This window comes from Camellia sinensis, chromosome 7 (genome assembly GCF_055761805.1).
Source record: "Camellia sinensis isolate YWXY chromosome 7, ASM5576180v1, whole genome shotgun sequence".
Lineage (NCBI taxonomy): Eukaryota > Viridiplantae > Streptophyta > Magnoliopsida > Ericales > Theaceae > Camellia > Camellia sinensis.
This window is the reverse complement of record NC_138967.1, coordinates 189,624,813-189,646,218: the sequence shown is the minus strand read 5'-3', so window position 1 is coordinate 189,646,218 and position 21,406 is coordinate 189,624,813. Positions and strand designations below refer to the sequence as shown.

The 21,406-nt window shown below is 38.2% G+C and overlaps 2 protein-coding genes and 1 long non-coding RNA gene across 4 annotated transcripts; 2 read left to right on the top strand and 1 right to left on the bottom strand.

The window, feature by feature from the left end:
- Positions 1–2,534: 2,534 nt before the first annotated feature.
- LOC114257865 (ethylene-responsive transcription factor 3) lies at positions 2,535–4,001 on the bottom strand. Its single transcript, XM_028197684.2, has one exon. The coding sequence runs from the start codon at positions 3,710–3,712 to the stop codon at positions 3,029–3,031; it is 684 nt and encodes a 227-aa protein (XP_028053485.2). The 5' UTR covers positions 3,713–4,001; the 3' UTR covers positions 2,535–3,028.
- A 10,431-nt stretch (positions 4,002–14,432) lies between these two features.
- LOC145795537 (uncharacterized) lies at positions 14,433–15,907 on the top strand. 2 transcript variants are annotated; one of them, XR_014336614.1, is made up of 3 exons: positions 14,433–14,541; positions 14,848–15,221; positions 15,707–15,907. It is a non-coding gene; the product is annotated as an uncharacterized LOC145795537 (long non-coding RNA). The 2 variants fall into 2 exon arrangements; XR_014336613.1 differs by lacking the exon at positions 15,707–15,907 and having other exon boundaries at positions 14,848–15,294.
- Positions 15,908–15,929: 22 nt separating this feature from the next.
- Positions 15,930–19,966, top strand: LOC145795536 (uncharacterized). The gene is made up of 3 exons (XM_082880224.1): positions 15,930–17,690; positions 17,781–18,363; positions 18,473–19,966. Exons 1-3 carry the CDS (start codon positions 16,155–16,157, stop codon positions 19,444–19,446), a joined length of 3,093 nt encoding a protein of 1,030 aa, XP_082736350.1. The 5' UTR covers positions 15,930–16,154; the 3' UTR covers positions 19,447–19,966.
- Positions 19,967–21,406: the final 1,440 nt, after the last annotated feature.

Here is a 21,406-nt window from a genome sequence, read left to right as displayed (position 1 = left end):
GCTCTTACTTGTCTGTTTATTATTTGTTATTTTTGACAGTGCATCTATAAGCTGTGGGAGCATGTAGGAGAGGACTGGTCTGTTTTATTTTTTTGAAAAATAATTTGCAAATAGAAAATATATTTTAAAAATTATAAGTCACTTTAATGAATTTTTTCATCCGGAATGAGTGAACACATTTTTTTACTTGAAACTAATTAACACTTAGGCCACATCATTTTAAATGAATTTTTTGCACAAATTATTTATTTATATATATATCATAACCCGACAAGCTAGCAAAAAGCCACATAAATTCAGGCTTCAAGAGGCCTTGTCCAGATCCTCCCTTCTTCCTCCCAGTCCCAAACCAGCCACTCAGCCACCTCTCTTAACACATGACTCAACTTTCTGGTGTTGTAAAGAGAGACAGGAGGAATATGGAAGTAATACATTTTGCTACAAACACATAAACTAAATACAGAATACACATAAATGAATAACATTTTACAAAAAATTGTTAGACTTAGTTCTTAAAAATCTTGACCATTCATATCCATTGTGTCCGGTTCTCTAATCGATTCTACCTTCCTAGACTTGTTCAGAAAAGATCCCATGGAAAAAGCTGATATTGCTGTCCAGGCCATCCCATCCATGTTTCTAGCATCCAATATAAAGATAGCAAACAATCCATGTTCCTAGCATCCAATATAAAGATGGCAAACAATGTGCAGCAGCAAATTCAATACACAAACTAGCATAAAAACATGAAACCATAGAACTAAAGTGCCACAGACCAGAGAGGGAGGGTCACTCAAATCGGAATTTGTTAGGCAGTCAACAGCTGATTTGGTTCTACATGTCAGCTAAGGAACCTAACCATGGACAGACTATGTTCTTCTAACCATTTACATATGGAGAACCACTTCCCAATAAAATATTGGCATCTCATCAAATTAGGTACACCACCCACTCCAATACATACAAAAACTAGGATAAAAACATGAAGCAATAGAATCAGAGTACTACAAACTAGAGAGGTAGTAACACAAAAATTGAACATTACAGCAGGGGTTTGGATTTACATGTGAACTAAGGAACCTAAACATGGACAGACTATGTTCTTCTAAGCAAAAACATACGGAAAACCTATACCCTTTAAACATAGGCATCTCAATTAGGTACACCACCCGCCCCTCCCTCTCTCCATGCATGGAAACTCATAATAAGCTTATCAAAGTAATGAAACTCTGCTTTAAACATGTTGCAGCGAAGCAAAAGAGATGACTATAAAAACACAAACAAAAAAAAAAAAAATCTAGCGCACATGGTGTTTGTAGGATTGATGTCAAAATGAATTTGTTTTCCATAGTTTTCTGCATAGTACAAAATTATTTCAAGAAACAACCACCTAATAAAAAAGATCGTGAAACAAGTCCCAGAGTATCATGATTTGCCTAGCATGTACAGCCACATTCAAATGAAATTACTAGCATGCATGCAACATTCTTTCTAACGCTTCAAGAATTAATTACCACAGTGATTGAGTAATTGATGCTGATCCTAAAACCTAAATGCCGACAAGCATATGCCAAATAAGGAAAACTGAAGACAAGCATATGCCAAATAAGGAAAACTGAAGACATATATAGACAAAATGCACAATTTAACATCCCCAAAACACGGGAGAATAAGTTCAACATCCGGACCTAAAAGCAGATTAGGGTATGCAGTCAGACAGTTAATTAGCTAATCATTTTGTTGGCATCCGATCAGTGCATGAAAAATATACCCGTACGAAACATAATAACAGTCTAATTATGGACAAACTCTAACCATAACTATCAGTTACCAAAAATATATACAACAAACTTCTACACAAAGAAAAGATATAATGATGCCATGAGACTTGTAGGATTACACAAAAAACACACAGAAGAATCACTCCAAAAAAGAAACAAAGGCCATATCCTTTGTAAACACATACAAGAATCATTCCCTTTTCTTATTAAACAGTCTAATTATGGACAAAGTCTAACTATAACTATCAGTTACTAAAACTATAAAATGAGAATACAAGAAACTTCTATACAAAGAACTGGATTTATGATTCCATGAAACTATGCAGCATAACACAAACGAATCACTACGTGCGCCATAAATCGTTCCCTTATCTTTTCTTTTCTATTTTTACCACCAAACATGTGCATCAATTGTTCTTAAAGAAAACCTAATCTAGATGTCCTTCAAACTCGAGAACATATATAATCCACACCCCACACCAATTTCCACACCATGACTACAAGATTTTATCCACAAAAAACCTAAGAGGTTCCTCCACAAAATGATTCAACAGTAATATAGAGATGTAAATAGTATTTTGTAAAGCTCTAAATCACCATTCAATTACAAGCAAAGAACCTCTAAGAATCCCTTCTAGCACCTTCAATTCAATCCAGCTAAATATCACACACCAAATCATCATAACATCAAAATTATGTATAGAGTGATGAATGTGTTGCAATAAATTAATAACAGAATGAGAGACAAAACCAGGATTATAAGTTTCTTTGACTAACATTGAATTAGATAAAAAAAAATTTATACAGGAAATGAAGGGTTTGAGGCATAATAGATCAAAATGAGGAAAACCCATAACAGATCAGAAATGATCCCTTTGTTTCTACATGTGAATATGACTTCAAAGCTCATATATAGTTGAAGAAACTCCCAGATAAAGATCATCCACAATCCCCTAATATAATCTAACAATCAAAGATAAAAAAAGAAAAGATGTGAAGGTAAATTATCTTCAAACAACATGGAATCACTAAACAGACTCAAGACTTATAGAAGACGATTTGATCATCTCTTGTCTTAATATTTTCATCTATCCTCATCATCATCTTCTTTTCTTTTTTTCTTTTTTTCTTTTTCCTCAGATTTTTTTTTTTTTTTTGAGAGAGAGAGAGAGAACAAAAAGATTAAAGATTTTGATTTGGTTTGATTTGATTAGAAAAGTTTGAACGGACCGATCGATTCAACGTCGTCAGAGACGAAGCTCTGTGTCCAGCACTGGAGGAACGTTGAGATCGAAAGAGTAGGGTCGAACGTTGAGATCGATATAGTCGGGTATAGATCGAACATTGAGATCGAAAGAGTAGGGCTTGTGAAACGACGACGAAGCGATGTCTCCATCTCCATCATCGACAACCGAAGACGAAGAATCGCAGTCGCTACGGCAATCGTCCGGCAAGATCGGCGGCGTCCGGGGGTACCGCCGGGACACAGACGGCGGAGCAACCGCCGTCTGCGGCGGCTTGGGCCCACTGAAAGACTCCACAGTGCTACTCAAACTGCTCGAAGTCGGCCTCTGAGGAACAATCTGGTGGTTTTGGAGATGATGATTAGGGTACAACCGGTTCTCGATGAGCAGATCGTTGTTAGGGTTTTGTTGAAACGGCGAGAGAGGGAAATTGGTCTTAGCTTTGGCTCCGCGGAGCGTTCGAGCGGCCGAATCGTAGGCTCGAGCAGCGTCCTCGGCGGAATCGAAGGTACCGAGCCAAACCCTAGTCTTCTTCCATGGGTCTCTGATCTCTGCGGCGAATCGGCCCCACGGTCTCTTTCTCACTCCTCGAAACCTAATCTCCGTTCTCGATCCAGATCCGTTGGCTTCTCCGGCCGCCGTGGACGGTGGCGCCGCCGCAGCCCTGGGTGCCCTGCCTCGCCTCATGACCGAAGAGTCAGAAAGAGAGTTTGAGAGAGAGAGAGAGAGAGAGAGAGAGAGACTGTAGAGATGTGAAAACACACCTAAAAACCAGTCTCTTCAGAAGAAGAAGAAGAAGAAGATGAAGGTGGAGATAATCTTCTCTCTGTTTGTTTCTCTCTCTCTCTCTCTCTAATTTTCTCTCTTTCTCTGTGCTTACTCACTTATTTATTTATTTTTTTAATTGTAAATTCAAATAATCAATATAGCATAATGACCATAAGGTCCTTAACTTTTCATTACTATTTTGCTTTTTCTGTCAAGTAAAATCTATGACATAAAATCTATTTTGCTTTTTTTTTTTTTTTCGTTGTTCAAAAAAAAAAAATGTTTTTTTGCCTTTTTCATTTTTTTTGAGATGAAAAATGATAGGACTCAAGAAATCTATCAATATTAAAGTGGAACCCATGTCCATGTGCGACTATATATACGAGATATTTGAAAAAATTATTGATAAATTTCTTGATATTTCTAATGTTATTCTTTTGTGACCTCTAATTTTACCTATTGTAACCAATGTCTAAAAGATTATGGGGACTATTATAAAAAAATTTAAGTTAAGAATTGAGACATAATGTATAATAAAAAAGAAATCTCAAACTTCAAACAAATGGAAGATATGATAAATTAATAATAAAGTATTGATGTTTAATCTGGATAAAAACGATCGTATATTGATTTTGATAGATGAAATTCTGAAAACAAGGCACGTGTACATTAGAGCTTTGTCTTACAAACACAGAGATAGTCAGTATTATAAAAGTATCGAGTCATGTGGCTCCCAATGAGCTTTGACACTCATAACGGTTATTGAAAGATTTTTTTTGTTACAGATTATTGAAAGATTTTACTTTGCATAAAAAGATCAATTTTAAGGAACTTAAAAAAACAAGTTGCCTGCAAGAGATAAATAATGTTGATTTTGACATTATATGTATTGGAGCTTGGTCTTACAAACATAGAGGTGATCGACACTATAAAAGTGTCAAGTCACGTGGCTCTCAACGAGCGTCAATATTCATGACGATTGTTGAAAAATTTTGCTTAGCGTAAACATATCAATCCCTAAAAACCTAAAAAGCAAGCTACATGCAAGAAATAGATATTGATTTTGGCATGTGTGTGTTGGAGCTTGCTCCCACAAACATAGAGGTGGTCGATACTATAAAAGTGTCAAGCCATGTGACTCTCAAACAAGCGTTGACATTCATAACAATTGTTGAAAAATTTTACTTAGCATAAACATATCAATCCCTAAGAATGTAAAAAATAAGTCACATACAATAGATAAATGTTGGAAATCGTAGAGAGAGTTTACATATTTCATGGATGGATTCAACATGCTTTCTTGAGATAATTATTAAACTTTAACGACAAACTCAGTACATAGTAAATATATTTTCTTATCTTAATAAGGAGATGATTGTTTGTATGATACCAACAATGCACTCTCTCCTGTGAATTCAATCTCCTTTACTAATTCATACACAGCATCTCCAACGGTAGTAGGCATTTTACCTATCTAAATATTACTATAAAGTATATATTTTATTTTGCCTATCAACTGTTTTATGTTTTTACTCCAACCATGCTCTTTATTTTAGCTATTTATCCAAATACTATTAATTTTATAGAATGCCATGTCAACAACAAAGATGGAGGGAAATGATCCTAATGATTGAATACATTTTGCCTAGCATTGAAGGCTAGCTACATGTAGCTAGTGAATATGAGTTGAGCCAAAATGCCTAATCATATGCCTAGTGCATTGGAATTGAAAAAAGTGAATCATACTAGGCATTTTAACTAACAAGTATTATATGCCTAGTGCATTGGAGATGCTATCCAACAAACAACTCAAAGACATTTAACTTGGCATGGTCAATCTTGCACCCTAAAAGCTCATTGGGTTCTTATTCATGTGGCGGATTATAATTCACATATTAGTGCCATGAGAGTTTGTCCATTAGACTTTGGTCTTAGTTAAAAGTCAAAAAATCATTATAAATTATTACATTATTTTTTTCTATTTTATTACATATCTTTTTATAAAAAATTAAAATAGTCAATTATTAAACGGAGCGTAAAACACTTATTAACTATATAGGTTATACCAATACAACGACAACATGTGTGTAAAATTAAATTACAAAAAATATCAAAAAGATATGAATCACACAAAAAGAGTATTTTATTTTATTTTATATTTTTGTGATTTGAATATGGGCACTTACTCATAAATATTTCTTCACTTACTTATGTTTCACTTAATTCAAATTATTTTATTATATTACAATAAGTCTTAAGGGTGACATAATTATCAAAATACTTATAATAATAATATTTATATTGACAGTGTGAATGTTTTGTGATGTGAATATTCATACCATCAATGTAAATGTTCATATCACCAAGTTGCTAACCGTTAGAAAAAGATTTGTAAGGGTAAAATTATCTATAAAATACTTTAAATATGATAATTAAGATTTGGTGGATCAAATATCCACATAATAAGATTCATTAGAATACAATAATATGTTATAAACTAACTTAAATACAAAACTTAAAAAAAAAAGATTTTCTAATAAACCCCCCTTCTATATTTATTATGTTTCGTAGAATAATTATAATCTAGACATAATCTATTCAAGCATTCCAATTGTTTCAAAGCTATCCAAATCCATGATTTGGAGTTGAATCATATTGCCGACCAAAATGGTAGGTGATTTATTCATTACAAAAATGACATTTCATTTATCACTAGAAAAATATTTTCAAACGAATCATCCCAAATAAATTCATGCAAATGCAATATAATATCTGACTCAAATTTGACCCTAGAAACGAAAAAAAGAAAGTGTTATCTTTGCTCTTTTTGAATTTTATTGTCAACCAATTGAGCAAGTTCAGTTGATTATTTTTGTACACTATATATTATCCAAGTTAAATAATCAATCTTTACCGAAAACAAAATTTAATTATTTTTATATGTTATTTGTGGTGATTAACGGCTTAGTGATTATTGTAATTGTTGGGTTATGAATATATCTTGGATTATAATTGTCCAATTTCATGTACTTATTCTAAACTTTGTAATTAATCTCAAATTTATTGACCAAAAAAAATAAATAATAAAAATATTCACCCTGGATAGACATAGTCACGTAATATTACTATCATATAGAATTCATATCTTGATTCTTTAGGCTATTTTTTTGTGCAACATTGGGCTAAAATAATTAGTGATGAATATTTATTGTACGTATGAAAGACATATGATATCATGATTCTTCAAATTTTTTTATTTTTTTGTTTTGGGGGGCTTCGTTAGGCTATTCAATCCACTTGCCTTGCCAAACTTTTTTGTATATGAAAAAATAAATAAAAGAATGAGAAAAAAATGTTGAGGAAAACTATACTCTTTTAATTTTCTCATTAGTTTAAGATATTATAGCAATCTTGCCAAGATGGAAAGTTTTAATTAAATGCACTATCCACTTTGTAGACCCAGATTACGAGAATCAAGATATAAATTTCCATGGTCTATAACAATAAATATATCTAATTGAGGTATGTAATATCACTCAAATTTATTATAAATTTACATAAATGTCAAATATAAAATGAGACACATATATTATGAGAGGATGGATCTTATATATAAGTTTCACACCATATGGACCTCACCTAATACGAGATATATACGTCTCATTCTGTGTTTGGTAGTTGTATTCTTAACATTGCTCTTAAATTCAAAATAATTATATATATAATTAGAATTTATTATGTTAAATTTTGATCTCTATTTCAAGATGAATGATTGTGAAAATTTCAAATTAAAAAATCTTTATTTTAAGTTAAAAATGATTAAATAAATTTAATAATTTATAATGACATAGGTTCTTTTATTAATAGATTGTTAGCTTTAAATCTTAATAATGTAATACAATCTTATTAAATAAAATAAGAAAGATCAAAATCACAAAATACACTTATTCGACACACCATGTTTTAAGAAGCGTGACCTCACCAAGGCCAAAAGGTGTGGTGTTGAATATGCTCTCATTTATTCCTTACCAATTCGCATCTAATATCAAAACAAAACTTTTGCATGTGATGGTAGAAAATTATAAATTTAAAGGTTTCCTTTGTTATTATCATTTTTTTCATAAAGATGTCTCCGATGGTTAGTGCCTATGGCTTTTATACAAGAAATTATGACTTAGGACAAATAGTTAATTTTTTATTTTATTTTATTTTATTTTTTGTAATAAAGATCGAAATTAGATAAATACAAAATTAGGTGGTTACATTTCTAAGATAAAAAGTACCCTAGCATCTTTAAATACTTGAAAAGAAATACAGTTAGGAATAGAAGAGAAAACAAGTAGGCTCTCGTGATTAAATCCTTTATTGGCAAGCAAATTTGGGCATTTATTTTCTCGCGATAGGTATAGTTAGTAGTCCAGGTTCTGAGCTGATCCGGAAGGTATCTACAATCATGAGTTAGGTTACTAAGTTGATGACAATGGTTCGAATTGCTAAGAATGGAATTTTTCATGATGATTATATCTGTTTCCACTTCTATTCCGGTGAGATTGAAGTCAAGAGCAAAATAAAAAAACAAAAAATAAAATACTCAAAACGTAAACTAACTAAAGTGATTATGTTATATTTTGTTCCAGTATAAAATATTATATGATGTTTTTTTCTTCATATTTTGTAATGTTTGGTGTGATAAAAAAAAAAAATTCGATCAATAAAAAATAAATTTTTTTGAGCTAAAAATAATTTGCACTTAAGAAATTAAAAAAATATTTTTAAAATTATTAATGTCATCTCACCGTCACTGTCACTAACACAACCATTAACACATTAGTTTGAAGGTGATAACTAAATATCAAAAAATATTTATTAAAAAAAACTTTTTTGGTTGAAAATGTTTCAAACGTACAAAAAGTTATGGCAAAATTATCCGATTTTAATAAAAAAAAATTGAGAAAACATTGATAAGATAGGATAAATTATAAGAGTATAAAGATCAAAACGGTCATCGTTAGAATAACGTATGCAATTGTATTGTCAAAATAATTAAGTTTAAAATTAAAAATTCACCCAAGCCACCTGGTCTGGTTGCTGGGATGTGATGCCGGCCATTCTAAAAGCATAATAAACGCGGCACGGACACCGCGATCGTTGGAATATTCAACCATTATTAAACAACAAAACACAAAAACCACTTTACAACTGTATATCATACAATTTACTACAAATCAATTAATTACTTAATTTATCCTTAGAAATAATAATAGAATAAGTCTATGTACACATATTCCATTTACAAAATGGGACACATTTTGGAGGTCTGTGTCCCACCTCTGAGGCCTGCGTCCCATTCTGTGAACAATTTATATGTTCTTAATATTATTGATAATAATAATAATGTGTAATTATAAAAAAAAAAAATCTTAAAGTTTAATCTTTGCAACAAAATAAATTTTGAATTTTGAATTTTATTAATTTAAACTCTAATATTTTGATTTGTTTTCAATCTAAATTATAAATCTTTTTTTGTTAAGTAAAACCAATGTGAAAAAATATATTTTAGTCTTTAAACTCAATGTAGATGTACATAAATTGTTTAAAATATCTATTTTCGTTGAATTTAATAACTAATTTTTTTTTATTAGTTTTACGTAACAGAAATAGACTTATGATTTATATTGAAAATAAATCAAAATTTTAGAATTTAAATTGATAAAATTAAAAATTAAAAATTTCTTTTGTTGCAATGGTCAAACATTGGATTTTTTTTTTGTTTGTAATTATCTCTAATAATAATAATAATAATTATAGAGAAATGCTAATAAACCCCTCCTGGGAAAACATTGCCAAAATATATATATATATATATATAAATATATATGATGCAGGTCGAAAGGTAGCATATTGAGGTCGTTTAAGTTACATTTATAGTCTTTTAATTTTGCTTATTTGGTAGATATGATGTGTTTTATGCACTTGTACAGATTTGGCAGAAAATACGCAAATTCAATCAAAAAGGCGCGCGAAAGCAAATTCTCTGGGTGATAAGCGAAAAATCCGAGCCAGCCACCTCACCACATGTGCAGCCAAGCTTTACCGCACCTACAGCCCACCATCGCTTGAGTGGCCCACCTAGGATTGCGTGCGTGAAATTTTAAGGCTCTTTTGCTGGGAATAAAAGGAAAAAGAGGAGACTGAAAGAGGGTTCGAAAAATTATTCTAAGAAAATGAAGGTTAGGGTTTTGAAAAGGTGATTTTTCCTCAAGCTTTAAGGAGAACTTTTATGGGGGCTTCTTTCTCTTCCATCTCTTCCACCTCTTCCCACTTCTCCATGAGTGGCTAGGCTCTTCTTTTTTAGGGTTTTGATGAAACCCTAGCCATGTAAAGGGATTTTTCTTAAGCTTTGATTGTGAAACGGTTTGAACAAATGTATGGACGTTTCAGAAGTTATAACAATTGTTATTTTCATATCTTCAAGTATTTTACTTTCTGTGATTGTTTAATACTTTTCATACATTAATTTTCTCTATATTTGTATTTAAAGTACGAGATGAGTCATGTTACGAAAGATGGGTTGTGTTGCTATCATAGTTTAGAGCAAACGCTTCATGCTACTTGGGATGATTCATGCCTGTACGTTGAATGCAACAACCCTCTTGATCAATATTTCAAACTTGTAGTTGTGAAATATTGGGTATTTCAAACCAGATTACAATTAATGGCCGATGTTAAATCTCATGTTACGAATGTTGGGTTGTGTTGCTACCATAGTTTAGAGCAAACGCTTCATGCTACTCGGGATGATTCATGCATGTACGTTGAATGTAACAACCCTCTTGATCAATATTTCAAACTTATAGTTGTGAAATATTGGGTATTTCAAACTGGATTACAATTAATGGCCGATGTTAAATCTCATTTATATGGTTAGTAGTGAATTATTTGCCCTATGATTTTTCTTAAAAATTAATATCTCAAACCCTAATTTTAATTGCCAATTTAATTATTCAATTTCATTTAATTCTTATTAAGTCATAATATCCATCAATCTTTTTAATCAAAATTAATTTAGAAATTTAGCAATTAAATTAGTTTAATTTCACAATTATCCTTGTAGATCGATACCTAAACTTGCCATTATTCTAAAATAATTTGATAAAATTTAGTGTTTGTATTTAGTATGTGTAACGACCAATCAATATAGAAATACATAAAATACGAATTCGATGCTTTATTGTCACTATCACATCATTCTATATGCCCTTTATATATACAAATTCTTTGTAAATCACTTTTCTTGTCAAATTGGGTTGGTAGGGGGGAATAACTATTTGAGCCAAAATAAAAATAAAATGGCAAATTACATATACCCCTGAGAGATTTAGTAAAATTATAGATACTTCTTGAAATTTGAGAAATTACAGATGTCCCTGAAAGTTATATTTGCATAACAAATTAGAGGGCAATTTGTTATGAAAATATAAACCTCAGGGAGCAATTTGTTATGAAAATATAACTTGTTATATTTTGTTATATTTGAGCAATTTATTATGAAAATATAAATCTCAGAGAGTATTTGTAATTTTCAAAACCTCAAGAGAGTATCTACAATTTAACTAAACTTTGAGATAGGTATATATAATTTGCCCAAAATAAAAAACCCAAGTAGGAATAAAATTGTTTGCGTATCAGTCAGTTTGCAATGCATGTCATTGACAACGCAGTTCATCATATGACTAGATTGGTTGCTATAAATCTCTTCTTTTTTTTCTTTTTTTTTTCGCACAATTGATTTAATTTTTTTTTTTCTTTCCCTATGTCACATGATTTGTGATACATGTGACTTGATATTTCTGATATCACCACAATTAATGTTGCTTCATTTCTGTTAATGAACGATGGTATTTTTAATATTATTCTTAAAGGTAGTGGTTTTGATCCAGTCTAAGATTGGATTGGATCGTGTTGTTGGGTCTGTAGGGTTCATCACGGGTCTCGTTTTGGTAATCCGAATCGTTCAATACGTAGAACTTGTCGAGTACTATATACCTGTAAAAAATCACGTTGATCGGATATCGATAGTTATGTGAACAAAACAGTTTTTTATCAACCGTTAATTGTTTCACCGTCTATTTTTTATACAAAACTGATTTGATCATATAGCTATTTATATCCGATCAACGTGATTTTTTACAGGCATGTAGTACTCGACAAGTTCTACACATTAAACGGTACAGATTATCAAAACGGGCCCAAAAAATAGATCTCATGAGCCGAACTGGACAGATCCAGTCTTAATCTCAACTTGAGGCAAGGTGAACCCATTGTTAAAATAGGGATTGAACCCTTGCTTTTCCAAGCACAATTGTAATTTTTTTCCTGTTGTGTCGCCATCAATGAAAGTAGTATCCAAAAGAAAGAAAAAAAAAAACTGAATTCAAGGTTTGGAGTTCTTGCAACCAAACCTCATGCACATGAACTATTGTAGGAATGGGTTCAAGAAAGGAGTTGGAAAATTCGAAGATCTTCAAAGATCCTTGAAGAACAACTTCGAATTCTCTAGAATATGATGAGAGGCTTAGATTCTTCAATAATCTCAACTTAGGAACACGACAACAAAGGAGATGATGGAGATAAGAGATTGGGTGAAGAAGAAGGCAAAATGGCTAGAGAATAGAATAATGGCAAGGCCATGGATCTCCCACTTTCACTCTTAAGGTTGATAATGGAGAAGGGAAATTAGTTCTTTCCCAAGAGTTAAAAATCTCCAAAATCCATCCCTTGTAAAGCTATGGGTGGGTGCTATTTATAGGCACCTCATGATGTAGGATGGAGCCCATGTGCAAGGCACATGGGAGATATTCTCTCTAACCACCTTGTCCGAGGAGGTGACTTCTCCGAGGATGAGAAAACCCCGAAGAGGAGATCACTCCCTCGGCGAACCCTTCTTCTTAGCCACACCTAACCAATGATCCCCAATCATCCCAAAGGGTCAGGGGTAGTCCCAGAGGACGTCCTGCCGCAAAATATTGCCGAGTCTCATGGACCCCCCGGGGTCGTGCCACCTCGACCCGGGTATAGGCTAGTTTAACCGAAGAGTGAATTTATCTCCACTCACCGTCCTCGGGATCGGGTCCTTTGTTCGAACTCCATTACGCCCATGGTTCTGGTGCGTAGATCCCGGAAAGCTCCGAGCCCGCAAGTGTTCTGGGACTCATTAACGGAGCGACTTCTAGATTGCGTTTGAATCCGTTCGAAGCCAAGTATTTCGGACCTCTAGGTTCGTGGATCCGAACCCTTTCGAGTCCGAGTGCCTCGGATCTCTAGGCTTGCTTAATACCCTTTCGAGTCCGGGCCCGAGTAAGTATCTAGGTTCGTGGATCCGAACCCTTTCGAGGCTTAGAGCCATTTAGCCCGTTTGATGGCGATAAATCTGGGCCCACCGATTCTTGGACTTGCAATAAATTCGGGCCCACTAATCTTGGGCTATTGGGCCTAAATAATTTAGTGGGCTCAAATTAGCCCCTCTCTTACATTTGCCCCTTGCGTGTATGAGAAATTTTAAATTTCTCAGACATGCATACTGTCATTTCTTCGGCCCTGTTTCGCATCACGTTCCCCAAAAAAAAAAACATTTTGTCACGACAGAGCCTATGGATAAAGTTGATGACGCACTTCAATTTACAGAAAAAATTGACAAGCAAAAATTTAATTTTTTTGTACTTTTTTTTTTTTTTTTTTTTTTTTGGCTCACACGTGCCTTTGTTGTTTGGCACACACGGATAATGCTCTTTTTTTTTTTTTTTATTTAAGGAAAGTGCCAAAACCCTAATCCTTACAAATTTTGCACAGCCGCCACACCCATTTCAGCCTTCTCTCTCCCTCTCTCTCTATATCGAGAGACCCAACTTCATCCTCAAGAAAGCTTCGTTTCTGCACTGCCAGAGGTCACCGCCGTGTTCTTCTTCTTCAACAAACCAACACTGTTGCCATTTGCACAGACCTCCATTGCAACTTCCAGTCCCGTCGCCGCCGCCGTCGTCATTGAAGACCCAGCTCTGACTGTTACAGACACCACAGATCCGTCACTGACTTGTCCTGGCGTCGCAACCCAGCCATCAACTTGCGCCAACTTCGACCAAGCTCCTGCTTCGTCTGTTCATCGTTATTTTGCACACCATTGGCGGCTACACCCTCGGCTATCATCGGTGTCGTGACAACGTTGTCAAGCCCACACCAGACTCTTCCGTGGTTCTACTGCCATTGTCTTCTTCAACTGACCAGCACCGACGCCGACGCCGCTGCTTGCTCCAGTGCCAACCACACACGTCGCCCTTTCAACGCGTCGTGTGTGGTCACCAACTCCGCTGCGACATCACTGCTGGTTCCGGCCTCGCTCGTCCACTGCTCGTGCATGCGGCTTGCGCCATCTCTGCCCTGTCTTGATTTACGGCCTGCGCTGTGTGATGCTATACATCTTTGTGCAAGATAAAGCCGGCTTCATCTGAGATTGAATGGCATAAACTTGGTGACTCTGGTCACTAAGGCAAGCAATCCGAATCACACCATCGAAAATTAGATCCTGTGTCCGGGAACAATTGACGAAGCTAAGGTCGTAGTACCAGCCGTGATATTCTAGGAAGGGAGAGGCAGATAAGTTGAAGTTTTGAAGCCACAGTGCTCGGGCTGTTTCCCTATGAGCCTGAAAGGGAATCGGATTTCAGGGCCGTGATGCTCTCTGCACCTTGTTGGTAAGCACTCAAGATCTTGTTCTTCTGCTCCTCCTCCGAGCCCAACTGTAGCTGCTGCAGCCATCGGTACGAATAATAGGACTGTGAGCAACAGAATTCCATGGAAAATGGCCATCTTAATTAATGGCTAATATTTGATACTCTGAAACAAAATCCCAGAGGCTAATTTTATTGAAGAAATCTGGCTTTGTTGTCTTGAATCCATGCTATTGAACCTTGAACCTGTGCCGATAATTTTGACAATAATTTTGACATACATACAGGTTTGATGTTGAATAATTAATTATTGTCTTGTCGATCTTGTAGATGCTCGGAAGATAAATAGTGGATGCCCGATGCTTTGCCTTCGTCTTCGGCTGTTCAACGCGAACCACACGTCGCCCACTCAACGCGATATGTGGTTTTTTGCCTAACACCATCCAGCTCGTTAGTCTCACAGCCCGGCGCTATTTTTTCGGAGTTTGAATCTCGGTTTTTGCATACTCACTGGTTCCAGTTCCGATCACTGTTGACTTCGACGGTTCCAACGCACACCACACACGTTCGCCCTCTCAACGCAACGTGTGTGGTCCTGCCAAGCCTAGCCCAGTCTTGTTGATTACAGTCTGTAAAGCCTCTCTGATTTCAGCTTAAATTTCCAGTATCGGCTTCAGACTTCACCTCTCTAACTGCCCAAATTTGTAAGTATGAAATTCGGCCCCCTCTTCCGAATGTAAATATATTTAAATATATATAAATATATTTTTGTGGCAATGTAGAGGGCTCAAGCAATCTGATGAAAATAAAAATAAAATAAATAAATAAAAAAACTGAATCTGAATATGGACTCAATTTTTGTGGCAATCCCAATGATATTTTTTTTTAGCTCAAACACCGTGATTTTGGCCATATGGAAACATGCACTAGCACTTGAAACCTTATTGAGGTGCTTGGCTTGAACATAATTTGTTGAACTTTATCACCGAGGAAAGGCCGAATATAACTTGTTGACTAGTATTTGAGCTCCATTTTTGACATGGAGAGAGAAAATCCTGGGCTTATGAATATGGACTTTCAGAGAAACGAATAGTTGATGCCGAAATTTCATTCGAATGTGTTGCTTTAATTCCAATATTCTGAATTTTAATACGGTCAACTTCTTACTATTTATACCTGTTTATTTCAGCCATATGTCTTCTCAAAAGAAACCCGTAGCTCCGGGGTCATCAGAACCGGCTCTCATGAAAGAGAGGGATGTACCTCCGGCATCTGAGTGGAGGAAATCTCCTTATTTTGGTCGGAAAGACCCCTTCTGGCGGGCGGCTACCTCCACCACTTCTCTTCTATCTCCGAAGGGGGCTCCATTATGTCTCACTGAGGACACTGACTCTGGACATGAAGCCCTCATTTCTCCTTCCTCGGTGCTACGCTTTCGGATTGAGCGGGGGGACTTTCCATACTGTTATCCTCAGTTCAAGGCCTTCTCAAACCCCCCTTTTGGTTGGCAGGAGTGGGTCGATGATGTCCTCTCGGACAAAAGCTTCTGTCAGCGGCTTCAAGAGGCCCGGCTATTGATCCCGGTGAAAATATCTAGATCTCTATCCATCCGTCGCAACAATGCTAGCCTGGAAGCCATGGCTCTTCGGTGGAGCACTGAGACACACACCTTTATACTTGGCCAGCACGAGACAGGGCCCACCCTCGAGGATGTGTTCATGTTGCTGCGTCTGGAAGTGACTGGCCCTGATGCCTTCGACCCTGAGCAAACACCCCCTGAAGATGATTCTTTGATCCAATCTCTGAAACTAAATCTTCAAACTTGTGGTCGGTGGAGTTCCGTTTTCGATGGTTCAGCGAGGAGGACTAGTCGAGTAAGGACAGACCGTGCCTCCTATACTGCATGGATCCGCCACTTCTTCAAGGATCTTCAGCCCTTGGCCAGAGATGCTGACCCTGACTCTCGGGAGTATGAGGCCGGTCCGATGTATGGCTCCAGGCTCTATTTCTTGGGATTTCTGGCTTGCTTCCTTTCATTCTTCATTCTTCCGAGCACACCTCCGGATTCCCTCAATCCTTTCGTCTTCCCCTTGGCAGTCAGGCTCTTCAGAGGAGATCGGATCCCTTTGGCTCCCCTATTTCTTGGGAATCTCTATTATCGGCTGGATCTGCTACATCGAGATATGGTTCGCTCCGTGGGTCGATATGAGCCTGTCTCCTTCATTCACAGCCAGTTCCTGCTTTGTTTCTTCTTCGAGAGGTTCCCAAAATTTGCCCCTGCTCCGACTGTATTCGAGGCAGAGGTTCTTCGGGAGATAGTGGATAAAGATGGCATCCCCATGCTCGATACTGATGGGTCTCGGACATTTGAGAAAGCGAAGTCTTGCCAGCCGTTGATTACACGTTGGTCACGTACTATTTCCACCTTATCCTTGAATACTCTGGTGGATGATCCCCGACGCTTTGTGGCACGGCCGTATGTATGCCCACCTGTGGGTGTGGCCACACCGCTTATCTATCATGGTTCCTCCCGCTCGGCGTCCTTTCCTTTGCCGAAGAACATCCCTGCACCCTTTGTTGATATGCTGATTATGATCCGTCCGAGTTCATTACCGGTATGGCATGAGGAAGGCGTTGATAGTGCCGTTTATAGGCCTGACCGCGTAGCATATCAATTCGGGTTTGATCAATGTGTCCCGGGGCCAGCACCTCCTTTATTATCATTTTCAGCGAGCTACGGGCGCTTCAGTCGCGGGCTTGTACACACCGTGCTTCCCATATCCGGCTCTTTGACGATGCCGGGCTTGAGTCGAGTAGGGGGTTTCACCTCCTCTTTCAGGCGGTATTGGCAGAAGAATATCGATGCGTTTATTGCATTTGTCCAGAGCAGACCGACCGTATGTTTGCCTCCGCCGATTTATAAGAAGGATTCTTCTCTTCGGCTACCCGAGAGCCGAAAATCTGACCACATGTACGAGAGTTTCTTCACCTCATCTGCTCCAACTGACCCTTCTGCTCGGGCATCTGCTTCTAGCTTGGCGATTACTTCTCCGGAGCCAGTCCCTTTGAATAAGGCCTCTGGTCCTCGGACGACCCGCCTTAAGAAGATGGCTCACAAGAGGACTTCTGATGCCAGTCCTTCCACTCCTCGCCTTTCCAAAAGGCTTCATGAGGTACCCGAAATTTTTGATTTGAAGCTACTTTCCTTTTTTTTGCGACTATACCTTCTAAAATGAAAACTTTTATTTGCCCATGTTGTGTAGGATCCTGCGGTTGTTGACGTTCTCAGTACCGTGGCTCCTGGCCGTGCTGCCTCCCCTAGGCCGGACTCAGACTTGGACGACACCCTCCCTTTGTCTGCAAGACTTGTGAAGATGCGCACCTCTCGTATAGCAGTTATAGATGATGACGATGATGAGGCTGAGTCCTCCGACCATTTTTGTGACCTTATTCCACGCATGCGTCGTCACTGCCCTACTGTAGCTGAGGAGGAGCGCTATCTTGGTGACGAGGTTATTGGGGCTCACCGTTCTGATGTTGAGATTACTGGAGGGACTGATGCCACAGAAATTGATACCGTAGGCCATGCTTCTAGAAGCAATGTAGAGACGAGGTGCGCCTCTGGGAATGGTGTGGAGGTGGATGTGCTAGAAATCTCTGAGACTCGCTCTGGCACTTATGGTGATTCTCATCCTCCGGCCCTCCTTCCTTCTTCAGGGATGACTGCTACTGTTCAAGCTTCGTCAGACATTGAGATCGATCAGGTGGTCTCTACACGACCAAGTGACTTTGTTGATGCTAGGAGTCCTTCAGTTGCCCCTGCTTTGCATATTGATTCTCCCTCTGGTAATCTTTCTTTCTGAAGTTTGTCATTTACTTATATCTGTGAGAAATCTTTACTTAAATGACTTTCCTGTTCCCTACCTCTAATAAGGCCTTCTTATCTTTTCTTCAGTGTTAGCTGCTAACGGGGTCTTGCCTTCACCTACCTCAGACTCTGCTCCAGTGTTAGTTGCTACTGGGGTCCTGCCTTCACCTGCCTCGGACTCTGCTCCAGTGTTAGCTGCTACCGGGGTCCTGCCTTCACCTGCCTCGGACTCTGCTCCAGTGTTAGCTGCTACCGGGGTCCTGCCTTCACCTGCCTCGGGCTCTTCTCCGACTCTCTTTGTAACTCCTCACGGTTCTCCTTCTCAAGGGGGAACACCTGCCTTTGAGACGACTGCCAGAGGTTCTTCATCGCCAGTGCCTTCGAATATTTTGGATCTGAATCTTAGTGATTTCCACATTGATAGTGATGCTTTTGGTCTTTCCCCTTATCGTTCGGCATTCTCAGGCTCGGGACCTCTGCCGGGAGTTACCCCTCCGGGTGGTTCATCTAACCCGATAGACATTGGGGAGATTCCTGAGACTAGCAGCTTTCCGACCCCAATTCCTCCTTCAGCTTCTGGCAAAGTATCATTTCTCCATTATTGGGTAGCTCCTGAGTTTGCTTTAGTTCTACAGCTTGTGCATTCAAGTTACCCGGAGACCTTTGCTTCATTTGCTTGCCAGTGTCCACTCATTCAGACTGCTCTTCTCGAGTCTTTTGCCACTATCTTATATAGCTTGGACAGGCAACGGTTGTGTGACCTTAATGGGAAAGTAGTCGAGACGGCGTATCAGGGGATCTCTGACATGGAGCGTCACCAAGTGGACTTATCATGGCTTCGGAAGCGCCTGGATATAGCTTCGAACGCCAGTCATCAGCTGGAACTTATGTCTGTGCTTGCCTCTTATCGCACCTCTATAGATGAGATAAAGGCAACTCTTCGTGAACTTGAGTCGGGTTATGCTCTGGCCTTGGAGACTTTAGAGGCACACTCTGCTGTTTGTCCTCCAGATGTAGATATGACGGGCAGCTTCTTCGAGGGTGTCTTTAGGAAAGATTGAGTTTTTTTTTTTTATCATTACTTTCTTGCCCCTTTCGATAAAAATGTTTTATCTAGGACAATGCAATGAAATGACAAAATTTTTGTTGTTTGGATATTTTCGCATTGTTTTCTCATTCTACTTGATAAAATATTTATTTCGAATGATACAATGGAAAGAACAATCATATGCACATGTTTATAAAAGCTGAAATATTCTCATTAGTTCTTCAACTTTCTTGACAAAAGTATAATAGATTCACTGTAAGTGATGGGATAAAACATGCACCATAGAGAAAACCAGCTTCTTCATAACGTAAGGGAAATACAACTTTTAGACAAAGTAAGAAAGTGAAAATGAATTTCATCATAGATGAGTCCAACTATGGGTAGTAATGCTTGATAAACTTTGCATTGAGCGGGCCAGTTCGGAAGCCGTCTTCAACCCTTACAAGTTTGTAGTACCCGCTTGAGCTCGCCTGAACCACCTTGTAGGGCCCTTCCCATTTTGGAGAAAACTTGGGCAAAGGCTGTCCTCGCATGATTGGGTTTACAATCTTCCATACTAGATCACCTTCTTCAAACTTCCTTGGTATCACAGTCTGGTTATAGGCTCGGGCGATGGACTCATGATACCTTTCCATGACTTTTGCAGCTCTGTCATGCTTTTCCTCTAATGCTTCCAATCTGGTGGTTCGAGGCTCCAATACCATCCCCGAGGCGAGAGCCATTCGAGCAGATGGCGTTTCCAACTCTATAGGTAACACTGCCTCGGACCCATACACAAGGGAGTAAGGAGTTGCTTGAGTTGGCTTTCTCTTCGAAGTGCGATACGCCCATAGGGCTACTATCAACTGTTCGGACCAAGTCCCCCCAAACTCATCCATCATCTTGCTCAGAATCCTTATCAGTGTCTTGTTTGTGGCTTCCGCCTGCCCGTTCCCTTTTGGATAGTAGGGTGTGGATTTGTGATGCTTCACTTGGTAAGTCTCTAGGAGGCTCTTCACATATTTGTTTATGAAGGGAGTGCCGTTATCCGAGAGGATGGTGTTTGGCACCCCAAATCGGCAAATGATATTCTCCTTGATGAAGTTCGCGACTGCAGGCCCCGTAGCGTTCTTTAGAGGAATTGCTTCGACCCACTTTGTACTCAATTCTGTGGCTGCGAGAATCCACTTGTACCCCTTAGAAGATGTGGAGATGGGCCCTATCAGATCAAAAGCCCAGGTATGGAACGGCCATGGCGTTCGGATACTATGCAGGTCTACAGCTGGAGCGTGGATCAAATTTCCGTGTTTCTGACAAGTCTGGTACCTCTTCACGTGATGGGATGCATCTGACTCCATGGTCGGCCAGTAATACCCAAGGTGTATAAGTTGCTCGAACAGCCGAGCCCCTCCTTGATGTTCAATCTCGTGGGCTCTTCCGAGGACTAGATCTGACTCCTCCTTGGAGAGACATCTCAGGGGAGTGCCCTCAATACTTCTTCTATACAGCTTGTCCTGATCAAGAAAGTACCGCCTCGCTCTCCTCTTGAGGTGTGCAATGTCCCTCGGGCTCTCAGGTAGTGTTCCCTCTTTGAGATAGTCAACGTAGACTTGCCTCCAGTCAGGGGTATCAATTTCAAAGCAACTCTCATCCTCCCGGATGTATGACTGACACTTGGGGCATTCCTTCTGTAATTGATTTGAGTCCTTCTCCATCTCGGGCCAATAATAACCTTGTCTTTGGATTCTTCTATACAGACTGATATCCCCATCCCCGCAAGACTTTTCATGGATCTGTTGTAGTCGGAAGCTTGCTTCTTGTTGGCCAATACACCGGGCTAGGAATCCAGTACCTCCTCGGAAGTAAAGTTCACCTTGAATAATTGTGAATTGGGCAAGCTTGGCCATAGTCAGTTTTCCAACTTTGCTTCTGAGTTGCTCGAGGACTTCTCCTCTCCAGTCCTCTGGAAGGCCTTTGTCTTCGGGTATTATTGA

What these genes read in the sequence shown, in the direction of transcription:
- LOC114257865 (XM_028197684.2), bottom strand. Translation starts at nt 3,712, where the DNA reads ATGAGGCGAGGCAGGGCACCCAGGGCTGCGGCGGCGCCACCGTCCACG.
- LOC145795536 (XM_082880224.1), top strand. Translation starts at nt 16,155, where the DNA reads ATGGCTCTTCGGTGGAGCACTGAGACACACACCTTTATACTTGGCCAG. An exon ending in TTTCCAAAAGGCTTCATGAG is followed by an intron (nt 17,691 to 17,780) that starts GTACCCGAAATT and finishes CATGTTGTGTAG; the next exon opens with GATCCTGCGGTTGTTGACGT. An exon ending in GCATATTGATTCTCCCTCTG is followed by an intron (nt 18,364 to 18,472) that starts GTAATCTTTCTT and finishes TCTTTTCTTCAG; the next exon opens with TGTTAGCTGCTAACGGGGTC.